Source organism: Oncorhynchus gorbuscha, unplaced genomic scaffold, assembly GCF_021184085.1.
Source record: "Oncorhynchus gorbuscha isolate QuinsamMale2020 ecotype Even-year unplaced genomic scaffold, OgorEven_v1.0 Un_scaffold_1314, whole genome shotgun sequence".
Taxonomy (NCBI): Eukaryota; Metazoa; Chordata; class Actinopteri; order Salmoniformes; family Salmonidae; genus Oncorhynchus; species Oncorhynchus gorbuscha.
The window spans coordinates 109,941-130,120 of record NW_025746126.1 but is presented as its reverse complement, the minus strand read 5'-3'; the positions used below and the strand labels follow the sequence as shown (position 1 = coordinate 130,120).

Here is a 20,180-nt window from a genome sequence, read left to right as displayed (position 1 = left end):
CCCATTACCCTCCCCAATTATTAAATACGCAGAGACAGGCCTTTGTTAATGGAACCAGGTTTGAATCACATGGACGGGTTCATTCATCATTCAGTGAAAGTGTAATTACTAGCATTGAAATGTTGCTTAACTGGGTTCAAAAATATGCAGTGAGCTGCAGGGATTTCCAAGGAACTCAGGATGCAGTTGTATATTTGTCTATTCTCCTGGCATGACACGTAGAAGTGGTGGTCAGGGGGGGAAATGGAATTCAACTCCACGCCTTTGACAATACAGTACAACAGCAGAGGGTTTGGTAGCAAGGTGTGTCTGACGCTGAGAGAGTTTTAGAATGAAGGTTGGAAAAAAAGGGGATCCCTTCCCCTTGCTTCCATGGCAACTGTGAAATATACAGACCACATTCGAGTCAGAGCTCATTATGCAATGAATAGTTTAAGTTCATAGTAGCGTCCTTATTATCTGCAAAGAATATGCTAATTATAACAAATGGGTAAATTTCTTACAGTATAAATATTGCCCAATCCTTAACCCTAACATCAGTCAGGCAATGCCTCTACCCCCCCATGGTGTTGACACAGGCAATGCCTCTACCCCCCCATGGTGTTGACACAGGCAATGCCTCTACCCCCCATGGTGTTGACACAGGCAATGCCTCTACCCCCATGGTGTTGACACAGGCAATGCCTCTACCCCCATGGTATTGACACAGGCAATGCCTCTACCCCCATGGTGTTGACACAGGCAATGCCTCTACCCCTCCCCATGGTGGTGACACAGGCAATGCCTCTACCCCTCCATGGTGTTGACACAGGCAATGCCTCTACCCTCCCATGGTGTTGACACAGGCAATGCCTCTACCCTCCCATGGTGTTGACACAGGCAATGCCTCTGGTGTTGACCCCAATGCCTCTACCCCCCCCCCCATGGTGTTGACACAGGCAATGCCTCTACCCCCATGGTGTTGACACAGGCAATGCCTCTACCCCCCATGGTGGTGACACAGGCAATATCCTCTACCCCTCCATGGTGTTGACACAGGCAATGCCTCTACCCCCCCCCCATGGTGTTGACACAGGCAATGCCTCTACCCCCCCATGGTGTTGACACAGGCAATGCCTCTACCCCCCATGGTGTTGACACAGGCAATGCCTCTACCCCCCCATGGTGGTGACAGGCAATGCCTCTACCCCTCCATGGTGTTGACACAGGCAATGCCTCTACCCTCCCATGGTGTTGACACAGGCAATGCCTCTACCCCCCCATGGTGTTGACACAGGCAATGCCTCTACCCTCCCATGGTGTTGACACAGGCAATGCCTCTACCCCCATGGTGTTGACACAGGCAATGCCTCTACCCTCCCATGGTGTTGACACAGGCAATGCCTCTACCCCCCATGGTGGTGACACAGGCAATGCCTCTACCCTCCCATGGTGTTGACACAGGCAATGCCTCTACCGCCCCATGGTGTTGACAAGGGCAATGCCTCTACCACCCCATGGCGTTGACATAGGCAATGCCTCTACCCCCCCCATGGTGTTGACACAGGCAATGCCTCTACCCCCCCATGGTGTTGAAACAGGCAATGCCTCTACCCTCCCATGGTGTTGACACAGGCAATGCCTCTACCGCCCCATGGTGTTGACACAGGCAATGCCTCTACCCCCTCATGGTGTTGACACAGGCAATGCCTCTACCCCCCCCATGGTGTTGACACAGGCAATGCCTCTACCCCCCCATGGTGTTGACACAGGCAATGCCTCTACCCCCTCATGGTGTTGACACAGGCAATGCCTCTACCCCCCCCCCATGGTGTTGACACAGGCAATGCCTCTACCCCCCCATGGTGTTGCCACAGGCAATAAGCAGATCCATTTAGTGTGGATTCCAATGGAGCATGGAGGTTAGTGTGAGTGGCAGCTCATACTCCCCCCATAACATTCTCACACCATCAGTCCATCTCATCAACCATGAGAATAAATTATGTCATCCCCAGCCCTGAGCCTCAGGCATCATGGGTAATGAGAGAGGAAGGAGAATGTGTAACATTCAGATGATTGACATTTGTATTTCAACCGTGTTTTGAAGTGATCTACTGTAATCAGATTATGTTGGGTTTGCTGTGAATAACATCTGATTTCCTCCAGGATTACTGGCCTCCTGGCTCAGGAAGTGGAGCTGAACAGGAGGGAAATGATACTGTAACTGACTGGCAATAATGTGACAATGATATTGCATTGTCCAGTGCCAGGGGAGTGTTACAGGTGTAGGATCTTAATTGGATCACTCTGTTGCAATGCAGGAAATGTAAAACTTGTAGTTTATTATATGTTTAAAATGTCAGATTTGATTTGCCCAAATAGAAAAAAACATTTCCATGAACTATAATCCACACATTTCCTGTTGCTGCAGGATTATTTTCCTGCTGTACATAACTGTCTCAAATGAAGATCCTACATCTGTACCTGATTTAGCGTGGGTAGCCTGTAGCTCAGTTGATATTGTGGCATCTGAAAGAAGGAACATAGAGGAGATAAAGTCCTTCCTCATGCTCAGATCACACTGCTGGGAGTCAAGCAGGCAATGGAAGGATATCCTGCTGGATTCCAGCAAAACCCCTCCAATCTACTGGGATTTTCAGCTCATGTTGTGGAGATGAACCTAAAGCCTCTGTGAGACCTGACCAGGGGAGTGCTGCTCATCGCCAGGCCGAGAGTGCGATGGCAGGAGACAGGCAGAATGGGATTTACACAGTACGGCTCTGGAAATGAAACATTAGACATGACATTCATTTAGCAGACATTCATATCCAGAATGGCTATTGCCTTATGTCCACTGGACTTCCAGAGTAGATTAGCTTCCCTCGATGAAGGTCAATGTGTTCAATTGAGTTGTGCTTCTTTGTTCTTGATCTTTCTTCTGCTATTGAACACCAGGGTGCCGGCAATAGCCAGTGTTCTGTCTGTAATACATTGCCATGGTGTCTGCATCAGCACTTTTATGAGGCCTGCTGTGACAGAGAGCAGTAGCACATTCAGTCACAGCTGTTAACAAAGCCTTTACAGGTTGCCACTGTCTGAGGTCAGGGGTCTACTGCACGGACACATATATGTTCACACACACACACACACACACACACACACACACACACACACACACACACACACACACACACACACACACACACACACACACACACACACACACACACACACACACACACACACACACACACACACACACACACACACACACACACACACACACACACACACACACACACACACACACACACACACACACACACTTCAACAGTATGCACACATATACATCCATAATCCTACGTACTGTATAGACAAATACACACACCTGCGTTTACAAACATAGAAGCACATTGCTACAGGCGTGTCCTAGAATAGAGTTGGCTCCAGCAAGTAGCCTACTTGAGCAGAACAGAAATAGCATGGGCCTCAGCCAGAAAAAAAAAAACAACAGTTCTTGAAAAATCGACCAGAAGTGCAGGGGAGTCAGGGCGTCGGGGCCGGTGCCGGTCTGTTCATTATTTATTTTGGGGTCATTTAGCAGACACTCTTATCCAGAGTGAGTGCATTCATTTTAACATCGCTAGGTGAGACAACAACACATCACAATCGTATCAAGTATATTTTCTCTCAAGAAAGTATTTATCAAGTCAGTGCCACTGGGAAAATATTTGTTGTTGTTGTTGTTGTTGCTTATTTACTCACTGTCGTTCACTAGCTGTGCACTTGTCCTGTGTATGTGTGTGAAGGGATGGTTCATATTGACATGCTGGCAATGTGTATGTCTGGGAAAGAGTTTTTCATGGAGTTACAGTATGTAAACATGGCTGTTCGTTTAGTTGTAATGTACGACCCTGTCAGCTGGTTATGGACCTTCTGGTGGCTGGATGATGGATGATGGAGGACAGAGGTTTTGATGGATGAGCTTCAGTGGCGGTCGGTGACGTTGAAGATGAGGGAGGACGATTCTTTTTTTACGAGCATGGCATTTCTATTACAGCATATTGGATGACTGTCATTCAAATTCCATTCACCCAGCACAATGTAACATCAATAGGTTTAGGCTACTACGTGATACTCTAATTTCCCTGTACCCATCATGAGGTTGCTACAACCCAGCCTATGAATGAAAGTTTACAACGTAGGTGCACAGGTCGAGATAAAAATTGGAGTAATCAAGGTGTCTGACAATGACACATTCAATAGGACCTTGCACACTCTTGCCTGCATCTAGCTGATCTAGGTGGACTTCAGTAGTCCAACAGTTGCAAAGGAGAGTTTCTATTGGATAATTGAGGGACTGTAGCTGATGAATAGATAATCAGTTTTCAGATATTCTGATATTCACTAACGGTGTACCTATGGTTTGTAAAAATCCCTCAGACAAGAAGAGCAGATTGCCTAGAGGCTGTGGTGTCAGATCAATTTTCTCTCTGTCTGTCTGTCTGTCTGTCTGTCTGTCTGTCTGTCTGTCTGTCTGTCTGTCTGTCTGTCTGTCTGTCTGTCTGTCTGTCTGTCTGTCTGTCTGTCTGTCTGTCTGTCTGTCTGTCTGTCTGTCTGTCTGTCTGTCTGTCTGTCTGTCTGTCTGTCTGTCTGTCTGTCTGTCTGTCTGTCTGTCTGTCTGTCTGTCTGTCTGTCTGTCTGTCTGTCTGTCTGTCTGTCTGTCTGTCTGTCTGTCTGTCTCTCTCTCATGGAGAGTTTAATTGCTCAGGGATCGGTCGGCGGGACTGTTGTTCCGCGATGTCGCTAGCTATTAGCTTGTCAGGCTAAATCCAATTACTCAGAGAAGGACACTTTGATTAGAACACCACTCTATCAGTTTCAATGAAAAGGGAAGTGGAATCTTCTGTCCACGTCTGTTTCCCCAGGGCTACAGTGGTGGTAACCCTGTCTGCTTCCCCAGGGCTACAGTGGTGGTAACCCTGTCTGCTTCCCCAGGGCTACAGTGGTGGTAACCCTGTCTGCTTCCCCAGGGCTATACAGTGGTGGTAACCCTGTCTGCTTACTCAGGGCTATACAGTGGTGGTAACCCTGTCTGCTTACTCAGGGCTATACATTGGTGGTATCCCTGTCTGCTTCCCCAGGGCTACAGTGGTGGTAACCCTGTCTGCTTCCCCATGGCTACAGTGATGGTAACCCTGTCTGCTTCCCCAGGGCTACAGTGGTGGTAACCCTGTCTGCTTCCCCAGGGCTATACAGTAGTGGTAACCCTGTCTGTTTCCCCAGGGCTATACAGTAGTGGTAACCCTGTCTGTTTCCCCTGGGCTACAGTGGTGGTAACCCTGTCTGCTTCCCCAGGGCTACAGTAGTGGTAACCCTGTCTGCTTCCCCAGGGCTACAGTGGTGGTAACCCTGTCTGCTTCCCCAGGGCTACAGTAGTGGTAACCCTGTCTGTTTCCCCAGGGCTACAGTGGTGGTAACCCTGTCTGTTTCCCCGGGGCTACAGTGGTGGTAACCCTGTCTGCTTCCCCAGGGCTACAGTGGTGGTAACCCTGTCTGCTTACCCAGGGCTATACAGTAGTGGTAACCCTGTCTGTTTCCCCAGGGCTACAGTGGTGGTAACCCTGTCTGTTTCCCCAGGGGCTACAGTGGTGGTAACCCTGTCTGTTTCCCCAGGGCTTCAGTGGTGGTAACCCTGTCTGTTTCCCAGGGCTATACAGTGGTGGTAACCCTGTCTGTTTCCCCAGGGCTATACAGTAGTGGAAACCTGTCTGCTTCCCCAGGGCTACAGTGGTGGTAACCCTGTCTGCTTCCCCAGGGCTACAGTGGTGGTAACCCTGTCTGCTTCCCCAGGGCTACAGTGGTGGTAACCCTGTCTGCTTCCCCAGGGCTACAGTGGTGGTAACTCTGTCTGCTTCCCCAGGGCTACAGTGGTGGTAACCCTGTCTTCTTCCCCATGGCTACAGTGGTGGTAACCCTGTCTGCTTCCCCAGGGCTACACAGTGGTGGTAACTCTGTCTGCTTCCCCAGGGCTACAGTGGTGGTAACCCTGTCTGCTTCCCCAGGGCTACAGTGGTGGTAACCCTGTCTGCTTCCCCAGGGCTACACAGTGGTGGTAACTCTGTCTGCTTCCCCAGGGCTACAGTGGTGGTAACCCTGTCTGCTTCCCCAGGGCTACAGTGGTGGTAACTCTGTCTGCTTCCCCAGGGCTACAGTGGTGGTAACCCTGTCTGCTTCCCCAGGGCTACAGTGGTGGTATCCCTGTCTGCTTACCCAGGGCTATACATTAGTGGTAACCCTGTCTGTTTCCCCAGGGCTACAGTGGTGGTAACCCTGTCTGTTTCCCCAGGGTTACCTTGGTGGTAACCCTGTCTGCTTCCCCAGGGCTACAGTGGTGGTCACCCTGTCTGCTTCCCCAGGGCTACAGTGGTGGTCACCCTGTCTGCTTCCCCAGGGCTACAGTGGTGGTCACCCTGTCTGCTTCCCCAGGGCTACAGTGGTGGTAACCCTGTCTGTTTCCCCAGGGTTACCTTGGTGGTAACCCTGTCTGCTTCCCCAGGGCTACAGTGGTGGTCACCCTGTCTGCTTCCCCAGGGCTACAGTGGTGGTCACCCTGTCTGCTTCCCCAGGGCTACAGTGGTGGTAACCTTGTCTGAATTAACAAGCTGCTGTTGTCTTCTGATCCATAGTATCACTTTCTTTTTATTAGTTATTATCAAGCCAAGAGCTTGGGACTTTCAGGTTCTATCTGCATATTTGTTAGATGTATGTTATTGACATAGCCTTGTTCTGTTCAATGTTCTCTACCTATACAGTACTCTAAATACCCCACAATTCATGTTGTTACGTTCAAAATAATAGAAGAGAAAAAATAGCTGACACAATTCAATGCCAATTAAACACTGGAGTGATAGATGTGCAGAAGATGAATGTCCAAACAGAGATACTGGGGTGCAAAGGAGCAAAAAAACTAACAAAAAAAACAGTATGGGGATGAGGTCGTTGGATGGGCTATTTACAGATGGGCTATAAACAGGTGCAGTGATCTGTGAGCTGCTCTGACAGCTGGTGCTTAAAGTTAGAGAGGGAGATATGAGTCTACAGCTTCAGTGATTTTTGAAATTAGTTCCAGTCATTGGCAGCAGAGAACTGGAAGGAAAGACTGCTAAAGGGGGAATTGGCTTTGGGGATGAGCAGTGAAACATACCTGCTGGAGCGTGTGCTACGGGTGGGTGCTGTTATGGTGACCAGAGAGATATACCTGCTGGAGTGTGTGCTACGGGTGGGTGCTGTTATGGTGACCAGAGAGATATACCTGCTGGAGTGTGTGCCACGGGTGGGTGCTGTTATGGTGACCAGTGAGATATACCTACTGGAGCGTGTGCTACGGGTGGGTGCTGTTATGGAGACCAGTGAGATATACCTGCTGGAGCGTGTGCTACGGGTGGGTGCTGTTATGGTGACCAGTGAAATATACCTGCTGGAGCGTGTGCTACGGGTGGGTGCTGTTATGGTGACCAGAGAGATATACCTGCTGGAGCGTGTGCTATGGGTGGGTGCTGTTATGGTGACCAGAGAGATATACCTGCTGGAGTGTGTGCTACGGGTGGGTGCTGTTATGGTGACCAGTGAGATATACCTACTGGAGCGTGTGCTACGGGTGGGTGCTGTTATGGTGACCAGTGAAATATACCTGCTGGAGCGTGTGCTACGGGTGGGTGCTGTTATGGTGACCAGAGAGATATACCTGCTGGAGCGTGTGCTACGGGTGGGTGCTGTTATGGTGACCAGAGAGATATACCTGCTGGAGTGTGTGCTACGGGTGGGTGCTGTTATGGTGACCAGTGAGATATACCTACTGGAGCGTGTGCTACGGGTGGGTGCTGTTATGGAGACCAGTGAGATATACCTGCTGGAGCGTGTGCTACGGGTGGGTGCTGTTATGGTGACCAGTGAAATATACCTGCTGGAGCGTGTGCTACGGGTGGGTGTTGTTATGGTGACCAGTAAGATATACCTGCTGGAGCGTGTGCTACAGGTGGGTGCTGTTATGGAGACCAGTGAAATATACCTGCTGGAGCGTGTGCTACAGGTGAGTAATGTTATGGAGACCAGTGAAATATACCTGCTGGAGCGTGTGCTACAGGTGGGTGTTGTTATGGTGACCAGTGAGCGTAGATAAGGTGGGGCTTTACCTAGCAATGACTTATAGATGACCTGGAGCCAGTGGGTTTGGCAACAAATATAAAGCAAGAGCCAGCCAACAAGAGCATACAAGTCACAGTGGTGGTTAGTATATGGGGCTTTGGTGACAAAATGGATTGCACTGTGATAGACTGCATCCAATTTGCTGAGTAGAGTGTTGGAGGCTATTTTGTAAATGACATCGCCGAAGTCAAGGATCGGTAGGATAGTCAGTTTTACGAAGTTATGTTTGGCAGCATGAGTGAAGGATGCTTTGTTGTGAAATAGGAAGCCGATTCTAGATTTAATTTTGAATTGGAGATGCTTAATGTGAGTCAGGAAGGAGAGTTTACAGTCTAACCAGACAACTAGGTATTTGTAGTTATTGAATATTCTATGTCAGAACCGTCCAGAGTAGTAATGCTGGACAGGTGTGCAGGTGCGGGTAGCGATCGGTTGAAAAGTATGCATTTAGTTTTACTTGCATTTAAGAGCAGTTGGAGGCCACGGAAGGAGTGTTTTATGGCATTGAAGCTCGTTTGGAGGTTAGTTAACACAGTGTCCAAAGAAGGGCCAGATATATACAGAATGGTGTCGTCTGCGTAGAGGTGGATCAGAGAATCACTAGCAGCAAGAGCTTGATTGGGATCATCACTTCACATCTCACAGATCTCATTTACCTTGACGGGCTAATTGGAGGGTTGAGATTAATTAGGTGATTGCTGGACAGGAAAATGCTATCATATCCTGTCTGGTGTGCTCATCAAATCAGCATGGGATAATTAGCAGCAGTTTGACAGCTGTGGGGGCGGAGGGGCTTCTAAAGGAACAAAGAGCCCTCGTGATAATCAAGTTTCCTGAATGTACAGTGTTTGGGGATGTTTGTGTGTATTTGTAAATAAAGTAGATGAAGTATGTGTGTGTGCGCGTGCGTGTGCTGAATGATGAGTGACGACTCCCTGTAATCACTGTGATATGTGTGTTTGTCTCCCTTGCAGAACACTCGCCACACACACACACCATGAGCAACATCTATGAGTCTGCGGCCAACACCCTTGGTCTGTTCAACAGCCCGTGCCTGGCCAAAGTGGAGTTGCGGGTGACCTGCAAGGGCATCTCAGACCGGGACGCCCTGTCCAAGCCAGACCCCTGCGTCCTCATCAAAATGCAGTCCCACGGACAGTGGCTGGAGGTGAGTGGCCTCTCACTCTGTTCTGACAAGTAATTAACATTGCAGTGCCAGTCTTATTACAACTTGCAATATAAGAACCATCTTCAATGTTAAAAGTGGTGTAATGTTTCAGGGTCAATTGGAGGATATGTCCTGTAGATGGTTCTGTTCAATCCTAAATCCCCTCAGGGCTCTCTTTGGTGAGATAGATCTCAACATGTGATTACAGATGACTACATGGACTTTCTGAAGAGTTGGAGATACAGGAAGAAGTCTCATTATTCTGTATGTCGAATCAAAGACATTGGCTTGCTAACGGACTGAGATGTTTCCTTCTCTTACTATCCCTTATGTGTTTTTAAATGTTGATTTGGTTCACCTCAAGGATGTGGAATATACAGTATTACCAGCTATGAGGTTTGCCTAGTACATGGATATGAATTTCTGAATGCTTCACCAAATAAGCAAGAGAATTCTGTCAAAAGAGATATTTATTCACAGGAAATACATTTGCATAATGAAGCTATTTGCTGGGTAAAGAAAAAGAAACCCATAAAAGTCTTAATCAATGTGTTTACCAAACCAAAATGAGGTACCAATCAACCCTCCAAAACTGATGATTGGACATTACATCCGTGTTAACATTTTAGTCATCAGACTCTCTTATCCAGAGCTACTTACAGTTAGTGCATTCATGTTAAGATACAGTGCCTTCAGAATGCATTCACACCTCTTGATTTTTCACACATTTTGTTGTGTTACAAAGTGAGACTAAAATATATTTCATTGTCATTTTCTGATCTACACATAATGCTCTGTAATTACGTGTTCACCCCCCTGAGGGATATAGTGGAATCACCTTTGCACACTGGGATTATATAATATTTGCACATTATTCTTTTAAAAATTCTTCAAGCTCTGTCATGTTGGCTGTTGATCATGGCTAGTCAGCCATTGTCATGTCTTGCCATAGATTTTTAAGCTGATTTTAAGTCAGACCTAGGCCACTGACGAACATTCAATGTTGTCTTGGTACACAACTCCAGTGTATATTTGGCTTTGTGTTTTAGGTTATTGTCCTGCTGAAAGGTGAATTTGTCTCCCAGTGTCTGGTGGAAAGCAGAGTGAATCAGGGTTTCCTCTAGGATTTGTTCTGTGTTTAGCTCTATTCCATTTCTTTTTGCAAACAGGATGCATGTTTTGGAATATGTTTTTATTCTGTACAGGCTTCCTTCTTTTCCCCTGACAATTAGGTTAATATTATGGAGTAACTACAATGTGGTTGATCCATCCTCAGCTTTCTCCCATCACAGCCATTAAACTCTGAAGCTGTTTTTTAGTCACCATTGGCCTGATGGTGAAATCCCTGAGCGGTTTCCTTCTCTGGAAACTGAGTTTGGAAGGATGCCTGTATCTTTGTAATGACTGGGTGTATTGATACACCATCAAAGGTGTAATTAATAACTTCACGATGAGCAAAGGGATATTCAGTGTCTGCTTTATGATTTTTCCCCATCTACCAATAGCTGCCCTTCTCTGTGAAGTGTTGAAATACCTCTCTGGTCTTTATGATTTTTCCCCATCTACCAATAGCTGCCCTTCTCTGTGAAGTGTTGAAATACCTCTCTGGTCTTTATGATTTTTCCCCATCTACCAATAGCTGCCCTTCTCTGTGAAGTGTTGAAATACCTCTCTGGTCTTTATGATTTTCCCCATCTACCAATAGCTGCCCTTCTCTGTGAGGTGTTGAAATACCTCTCTGGTCTTTATGATTTCTCCCCATCTACCAATAGCTGCCCTTCTCTGTGAGGTGTTGAAATACCTCTCTGGTCTTTATGATTGAATCTGTGTTTGAATGAATAGCTTGACTGAGGGACCTTATAGCTAATTGTATGTGTGGAGTCCATGCAACGTATTATGTGACTTGTTAATTAAGCAAATGCTTACTCTTGAAATGATTTAGGCTTGTCATAACAAAGAGTTTGATACTCATTGACTCAAACTAGGTGAGACAACAACAAATCACAATCTTGTCAAATACATTTTCTCTGAACAAAGTATTTTAGGAAAAGAGAAGTGCCCTGTTAGAGTTATTTCAGAAACTCTTCAAAGAGGTAGGGTTTCAAATGTTTTTGGGAGATGGGCAGGGACTCCTGACTTTAGGGGGAAGCTTGTTGTGCCTGCCAAGTGACCATGACAACAAAGCAGATGGTTGATCTCTCTATTTGTCCCTTAATCCAATTACTCCAGTTTTAATTGTGCCATTGATTTGTTCCATTGATTTGTTATTAACTGGTTGTCCATCTGGAGACACAAATTAGCATTGTACTGCAGATGTGCCATGACGGCTCCAACGCGCCGTGCTGTGTGTTGCGTCACTCAACAACATATTTACTAGTGCTGCTCTCCTGTGGACGTCATGTCTGGTTAGAGATAATACAGTGCTTTGCAAAAGCATTCATCCCCCTTGACGTTTTTCCTATTTTGTTGCCTATTGAACCTGTACTTTAAATGGATTTTTATTTTCATTTCATGTAATGGACATAAACAAAAATAGTCCAAATTGGTGAAGTGAAATGAAAAAAATGACATATTTATTTATATATATATATATATATATATTTTTTTTTAATATGAAGGAAAAAAATGGAAAAAATAAATAAAATAAAATAAATATTTAAAAAGAAAAGTGGTGCATGCATATGTATTCACACTTTGCTATGAAGCACCTAAATAAGATCTGGTACAACCAATTACCTTCAGAAGTCACATAGTTTGTTAAATAAAGTGCATTTGTGTGCAACTAAGTGTCACATGATCTCAGTATATATACACCTGTTCCGAAAGGCCCCAGAGTCCGCAACACCACTAAGCAAGGGGCACCACCAAGCAAGCAGCACCATGAAGACCAAGGAGCTCTCCAAACAGGTCAGGGACTAAGTTGTGGAGAAGTACAGATCAGGGTTAGGTTATAAAAAAATATCTGAAACTTTGAACATTCCACAGAGCACCATTAAATCCATTATTAAAAAATGGAAAGAATATGGCACCACAACAAACCTGCCAAGAGAGGGCCGCCCACCAAAACTTACGGACCAGGCAAGGAGGGCATTAATCAGAGAGGCAACAAAGAGACCAAAGATAACTCTGAATGAGCTGCAAAGCTCCACAGCAGAGACTGGAGTATCTGTCCATAGGACCACTTTAAGCCCTACACTCCACAGAGATGGGCTTTACGGAAGAGTGGCCAGAAAAAAAGCCTATTGCTTAAAGACAAAAATAAGCAAACACGTTTGGTGTTTGCCAAAAGGCATGTGGGAGTCTCCCCAAACATATGGAAGAAGGTACTCTGGTCAGATGAGACTAAAATTGAGTTTTTTGGCCATCAAGGAAAACGCTATGTCTGGCAGAATCCCAACACCTCTCACCCCGAGAACACCATCCAATGTTTTTCATCTGCAGGGACTGGGAAGCTGGTCAGAATTGAAGGAATGATGGATGGCACTGAATACAGGGAAATTCTTGAGGGAAACCTGTTTCAGTCTTCCAGAGATTTGAGACTGGGACAGAGATTCACCTTCCAGCAGGACAATGACCCTAAGCATACTGCTAAAGCAACACTCAAGTGGTTTAAGAGGAAACATTTAAATGTCTTGGAATGGCCTAATCAAAGCCCAGACCTCAATCCAATTGAGAATCTGTGGTATGACTTAAAGATAGCTGTACACCAGCAGAACCCATCCAACTTGAAGAAGCTGAAGCAGTTTTGCCTTGAAGAATGGGCAGAAATCCCAGTGGCTAGATGTGCCAAGCTTATAGAGACATACCCCAAGAGACTTGCAGCTGTAATTGCTGCAAAATGTGGCTCTACAATGTATTGACTTTGGGGGAGGGGGGGGGGTTCTGTTTTTTTGTGTTATTTCTTGTTTGTTTCACAATAAAAAATATTTAGCATCTTCAAAGTAGTAGGCATGTTGTATTTATGAAATGATACAAACCTCCCCCCCAAAAATCTGTTTTAATTCCAGTTGTAAGGCAACAAAATAGTAGAATTGCTAAGGGGGGTGAATACTTTCACAAGCCACTGTATCCTTTCAGTATGAGTATGATCCACCATCAAGTCAGCATTTCTTGTTTTCCCAGCAAGGCTGGAACTAGTTTGTGTTCTGCTTCCTGGGGCTTTTCCCACACTACAGGAATGAGACTGGTGCATAATGCGCCTTGTGATTGACAATATGATGAACAAAGCTCTTCACAGAGTAATGGCCCCTTAATTCAAACCCAATGAAAACAAGATAAGAGAAAGAGTGGTTGGAGAATAATCACTGGTAGAAACGGTTGTGATAAAAATACAAGAGAATGAAGTATGAGGTGGTATGAGTTTACTGTTAAGAGACACCATCATTAATAAATACTATAGTTTACTGTTAAGAGACACCATCATTAATAAATACTATAGTTTACTGTTAAGAGACACCATCATTAATAAACACTATTTAAAAGACAACATCATTAAGAGACACCATCATTAATAAACACTATTTAAAAGACAACATCTTTAATAAACACTATAGTTTACTGTTAAGAGACAACATCATTAATAAACACTATAGTTTACTGTTAAGAGACAACATCATTAATAAACACTATAGTTTACTGTTAAGAGACGCCATCATTAATAAACACTATAGTTTATTGTTAAGAGACAACATCATTAATAAACACTATAGTTTACTGTTAAGCGACAACATCATTAATAAACACTATAGTTTACTGTTAAGAGACACCATCTTTAATAAACACTATAGTTAATTGTTATGAGACAACATCATTAATAAACACTATAGTTTACTGTTAAGAGACACCATCTTTAATAAACACTATAGTTTACTGTTAAGAGACAACATCTTTAATAAACACTATAGTTTAATTGTTAAGAGACAACATTATTAATAAACACTATAGTTTACTGTTAAGAGACAACATTTTAATAAACACTATAGTTTACTGTTAAGAGACAACATCATTTAATAAACACTATAGTTAATTGTTAAGAGACAACATTATTAATAAACACTATAGTTTACTGTTAAGAGACAACATCATTAATAAACACTATAGTTTACTGTTAAGAGACAACATCATTAATAAACACTATAGTTTACTGTTAAGAGACAACATCATTAATAAACACTATAGTTTACTGTTAAGAGACAACATCATTAATAAACACTAGAATTTACTGTTAAGAGACAACATCTTTAATAAACACGATAGATTACTGTTAAGAGACAACATCATTAATAAACACTATTTAAGAGACAACATCATTGAACAAACACTATATTTTGCTATATATATAATAATAATAATAATAGTATCTGTAAATGTGGTATTTCAGTTTTTATTGTTTTTATACATTTTCAACAGTTTCTTTCTGAAAACTTGCTTTGTCATTATGGGGTATTGTGTGTAGATTGATGAGAGGGAAAACAACTCTGTAATCAATTTTAGAATAAGGCTGTAACGTAACAAAATGTGTAAAAGATGAAGGGGTCTGAATACTTTCCTAATGCACCGTGCATCTGCCATCAGCACACATAAACATTTCTCAAAGTCTGCGTTCAGTGTAGAGGGTGTCATCCACTGCATATTAACCTTTTATGTCGGCTATGTCTTGTGTACAGCCCTTCATCTGTAGTGATAATGACAGTTCTTTCAGTAACACAGCTAAATCTTCCCCTAGCCTTGTGTTTGTGTATTGTTAGCAATGCTCTCCGTCTTGTGTTAGCTACCGAGACATAGTATGGAGTTACAGATGTAGGATCTTAATTTGAGCCAGTTTGCTACAGCTGGAAAATAATCCTGCAGCAACAGGAAATGTGAATCATTATTTGTATTATAATGAATGGATTTTTTTTTGTAGGGGTTGACACATTTTTTGTAAGGGAAAATCAAGTCTGAAATTTCAAAGTGGAAATTACAAACTTCCTCCTCAAATACACTACAAGTTTTAAATGTCCTGCATTGCATCTGTAGCCATGTTCTCTTCTGTAATTGACAGAGCAGAGGAATGCCCAAGAGCCATTTCAATTATGAAATGATGATTTAGCAGAGGAGATCAGGCACGCTAAGTACTAGCTCATTGATTTAGGTAGGACTGCGTTTTGGGCTTCTGTCTCTGGTTGTAGAAGTATGTAACCTATGATTTGTGTTTACAATCAGCTTTCTATCTGCTCTGCTGACACGTTGAGGGAGTTTCTGTACGTGAACTGCCTATTCAACCTTCATTGTACACTGTAGTGTGTGTGTCACGCCTTGGTCTTAGTATTTTGTGTTTTCTTTAATTATTTGTTCAGGCCAAGGTGTGACATGGGCTTATTGTATTGTCGTATTGTTTTTTTTGTAGGCATTGGGATTGTGGTTGATTAGGGGTGTGTCTAGTATAGGCTTGGCTGCCTGAGGCGGTTCTCAATCAGAGTCAGGTGATTCTTGTTGTCTCTGATGGGGAACCGTATTTAGGTAGCCTGGGTTTCACTGTGTATTTCGTGGGTGATTGTTCCTGTCTCTGTGTAGTGTTCACCAGATAGGCTGTAATAGGTTTCACGTTCCGTTTGTTGTTTTTGTATTATTTAGTTATTTCATGTATCGTTCCGTTTTTCTTCATTAAAGACATGAGTAACCACCACGCTGCATTTTGGTCCGACTCTCTTTCAACAAACGAAGAACGCCGTTACAGTGTGCAAACACATTCCGAGAAGTAGGGAATTTATGTTTAATATGGTTCATTCTTATGGAGAACCAAACCTGAAAAAAATGCACATATAAATACATAAATAAATCCACACATAATTAAATAAATGAGCAAGGAAATGCAGAAATACTGATTAAAATGTATTCATTTTTTCTACATATCAGTATGTATTTCATTATTTTTCTTTGTATTATCTAATTATTCAAACTTAATTTTTAAAAATTCATTTGTATATTTATTAATTCATTTATTTACGTATTTCTTCCTCCAATATTATAATGAGGGCGTGTCAATCAAATGGGGTGGTGGGTGGTGGTCTGTGGGTGGTGTCTAACACATGTTGGTTGATCAATGTCGGCGCGTTGCTCAACTGCTTGTGTTCGCTTCAGCACCACTTATGTGAAGCTAGCTACAATAACGATTAGCCACAAATATATCATTTTTGGTTTGCCTTCAAAATAAAAGTCCCCATTGAAACTGCTGAAAACAGAAATAAATAGTGTAAACATGCCATATTTGAACTGGATAATGCTTAACAAGTTTGGATTGTTCAACAAAAGACAATAATTTGTTCATTTGCCCAAAAAATGTAGTCTGTTAATTAATTGGGATCGGTGTGTCCCACGCGGGACGGTTGAGCTAACGCTTGAATAATGCGATTAGCATGATATTGTAAATAACAAGAACATTTCCCAGGACACAGACATGTCTTATATGGGTAGAAAGTAAATATTATTATTGATCTAACTGCACTGTCCAATTTACAGTAGCTTTTACAGTGAAAGAATACCATACTATTGTTTGAGGAGAGTGCACAGTCATGTACAGTCATGAAAATGTATCAATAAACCAATTAGGCACATTTGGGCAGACTTGATACAACATCTTGAACAGTAATACAATGATTCATTGGATCAGTCTAAAACGGTGTACATACACTGCTGCCATCTAGTGGTCAAAATCTAAATTGCGTCTAGAGTCCTAAGTCATATAATGGCCGTTCTCTTGCATTTCAAAGATGATGGAACAAAGAAATTAATAGAAAATGCATGTTTTTTCTTTTATCTTTTACCAGATCTAATGTGTTATATTCTCCAACATTACTTTCACATTTCCACAAACTTCAAAGTGTTTCCTTGGTATCAAGAATACCAAATGGTATCAAGAATATGCATATCCTTGCTTCAGGGCCTGAGCTACAGGCAGTTATTTTAGGCGAAAATTGAAAAAAGGGTCGGATCCTTAAGAGGATTTTTAAGAGTTCATACAAATATTGCTCATTTCACAAATGTAGGCTTATGTACTTTAAATGTTGGCTGTGATCCGCCAACCCAATCCCACAGAAGAAGAAGAAGAAGAAAAAGAAGATGCATGTTTGGCTGCCGACTAAGTTGTCAGTGTGTTTATTTGAGCAAGATTGCACGTACGTTCAGCAAGTGAGTTGTGTGGTTTATTATCGGAGGGTTAATGCTACATTATGGTGATTGACTGCAAGCAATTACCTTCGACCTAATTTCCTTGTTACATCTGTAACTGTATAGTACTTATGTAGATTTCCGATTTCCGAGTTTAAATGTATTTGGCTAAAGGTGTATGTACACTTCCGACTTCAACTGTATATGTAATGCACAGTATTGAACTTGCTAGATGTGGTAGGCTACGAGGCACAACTCGGACCTGTGATCTCCAATCAGCAGGCAGGACCTTACCTAATCCATTACTTAGTCTGGTAATAATGAATAAGTTCTGTTACACAAGTCTACTTTAAATCAATATTTCATTCTCATGCAATCTGTCAGAGACGGCAGTGAGCTTTCCAAGCGGTCTGTCAGTCTGTTTAAATGTATCGTAGAAACAAGCTCCCCAGTGTCCTGTGCCCTGGAAATGCCCCCAAATGCCCCTCATTGCCCCTAAATGACCAGTGTCTGTGTCTCTGCTCGTCCATAGTGACCTAACAGTCCCAGAGGAGGTCATGCCAGCCCCAGCTACCCCTAGGTGGTTGGTTTATTTCAGCTTCCTCTCCACCCTAACCAGCCCACCTCTCTCCCTGATCCCCTGGTCTGGAGGAGGACTGGATGTCTTCTAGGTGCTTATTGTGTTCATGTTGTGGAAAATTGTCTTGTTAGCAGTCTCATTTCATGGGTCTCTAACAATTTCGTCTTTGTCTGTCCTGGTGGTGATTGTAGAGGTGATTGTAGGCTGGTTTCACCTGGGAGGTGATTTGATGGCCATCTTCACTGGTTAAGCCTAAAGTAGTGTTTCTTGTCATTTGATCCTGGGCACGCAGCATCTATGAATATACCATTTTTAGCTGAACATTAATTAGATACTAATTGTATGCCTCTGGTAAAGGCAACCAATTAATTGAAAGAGTCTTTGAATCATATTTCATCATTATTGTTAGACATATTTAATGGTACTAATTGGTTGAAATGACATTTTAAAGCCACCATCTTTCTTTTGGGGAATTGCCTTTAACTTCCACTATAGTCGTGACAGTATGCACCACAGCCTCTCTGGCATTATGGCTTAATAGTGGTTTGTAAAGTGGGGTCGTGGGGAAATTGCAGTGGGGTCGTCACACAGGTTTGAATACCACTGAACATTACTAGATGTACCAGGCTATTATGTGGTGGCATTTTATTGTTTTGGGCGACTTCAACACTATGCCCTGTGTAGTTAAGTATCATCATCATAACACTGTTCTCTGACCTGTCCATGACCATAGAAATAGAACTAATTCTAATGATATGTTCATGACACTTTAATGCTGTGCCTGTGGAATGAAGTTGAGTCTCTTTAACGAAATGTCCTCGGGATTTTAATGAAGAGGGATTTCTCGGCTTAGTTGGAGAGTGGTGCTCGACTCACCTTGTATGTGGCCCGAGGGAATATATCATGGGCAGCCATCCATTCTGTAGGAGAAAGACTTCGCTGTTACACCCCTCCAATCAAAATAGAATGTGTGTGTGCTATCCAAGCGTAAGGTACGGTATGAATTAGGAATGGGAAGGCCGTCAGGTAGCCTTTACTTTAAACAAAAAAGTAATTGAAGGTTTCCTCGATCTTTGATATATTATTTACAACCCTGTCTATTTTTCTTTCAATTGGAAAAGGTTTGTGTGTGTGTGTGTCTGTCTGTGTGTGTCTGTGTGTGTGGTTGTCTGATATAGGGGTCTGTCTCCACAGTGAACTCACACTGCTCTGCAGATTGCCTGTCAGCCAGTGAGCTGAATGGGCCTGCAGCATCTCAAGTAATGCCACAGTCCAAATGCACGCACACACACACACACACACACACACACACACACACACACACACACACACACACACACACACACACACACACACACACACACACACACACACACACACACACACACACACACACACACACACACACACACACACACACACACACACACACACACATGCTCATAACAACAGGCATATGAGCCCATGTTTAGACAGATTTGAAAAAGGACAACGTTCCAACTATGCCGTAGTGGAATCCTTTGTCCTGACTTTCCCTTCCGTGTTCCTCCATTAATTGGCAACAGTGTTGCTGTGAATGTATCAGCTTGGCAGCCATATTGAAAGCTCAGCAATGCTTTCATGATTGGTTGTTATTTCTGCTTCTTCTGTACACATAGACAAGGGAACCTGAAAGAAGAACATGACGAAAACGAGAATGATTTGGAACAAAATGATTGATGAGGTGAAATGTTGAAGTTATCACACACACACACACACACACACACACACACACACACACACGCACACACACACACACACACACACACACACACACACACACACACACACACACACACACACACACACACACACACACACACACACACACACACACACACACACACACACACACACACACACACAACAACACAGTAGCTTCTGCCTCTCTTTCCATTTCGTCAAACGAGTTGCACTCATCTAGAAAAGCGTTATTGCGATGGTGAAAGAGCCTAATCATTTGTGAGCAGTGTAATCACCTCTGGAGCATTAAGTTACACTATCTGATGTAGGAGGCGTGTCTGTGAACCCATTCAGACATCCCTGTCTGTAATGTGG

General features: G+C 43.4%; 1 protein-coding gene across 2 annotated transcripts in view; it reads left to right on the top strand.

Annotated features, from left to right (window-relative positions):
* The window catches only part of LOC124022275 (copine-4), a 110,325-nt gene that overhangs the window by 5,578 nt on the left and 84,567 nt on the right, over positions 1-20,180 (top strand). For both annotated transcript variants that reach the window (XM_046337198.1, XM_046337197.1), the window contains exon 2: positions 9,162-9,355. In XM_046337198.1, the coding sequence (XP_046193154.1) occupies positions 9,185-9,355 (171 nt within the window). In that variant the 5' untranslated portion in view covers positions 9,162-9,184. The remainder of the gene's footprint in view (positions 1-9,161; positions 9,356-20,180) is intronic.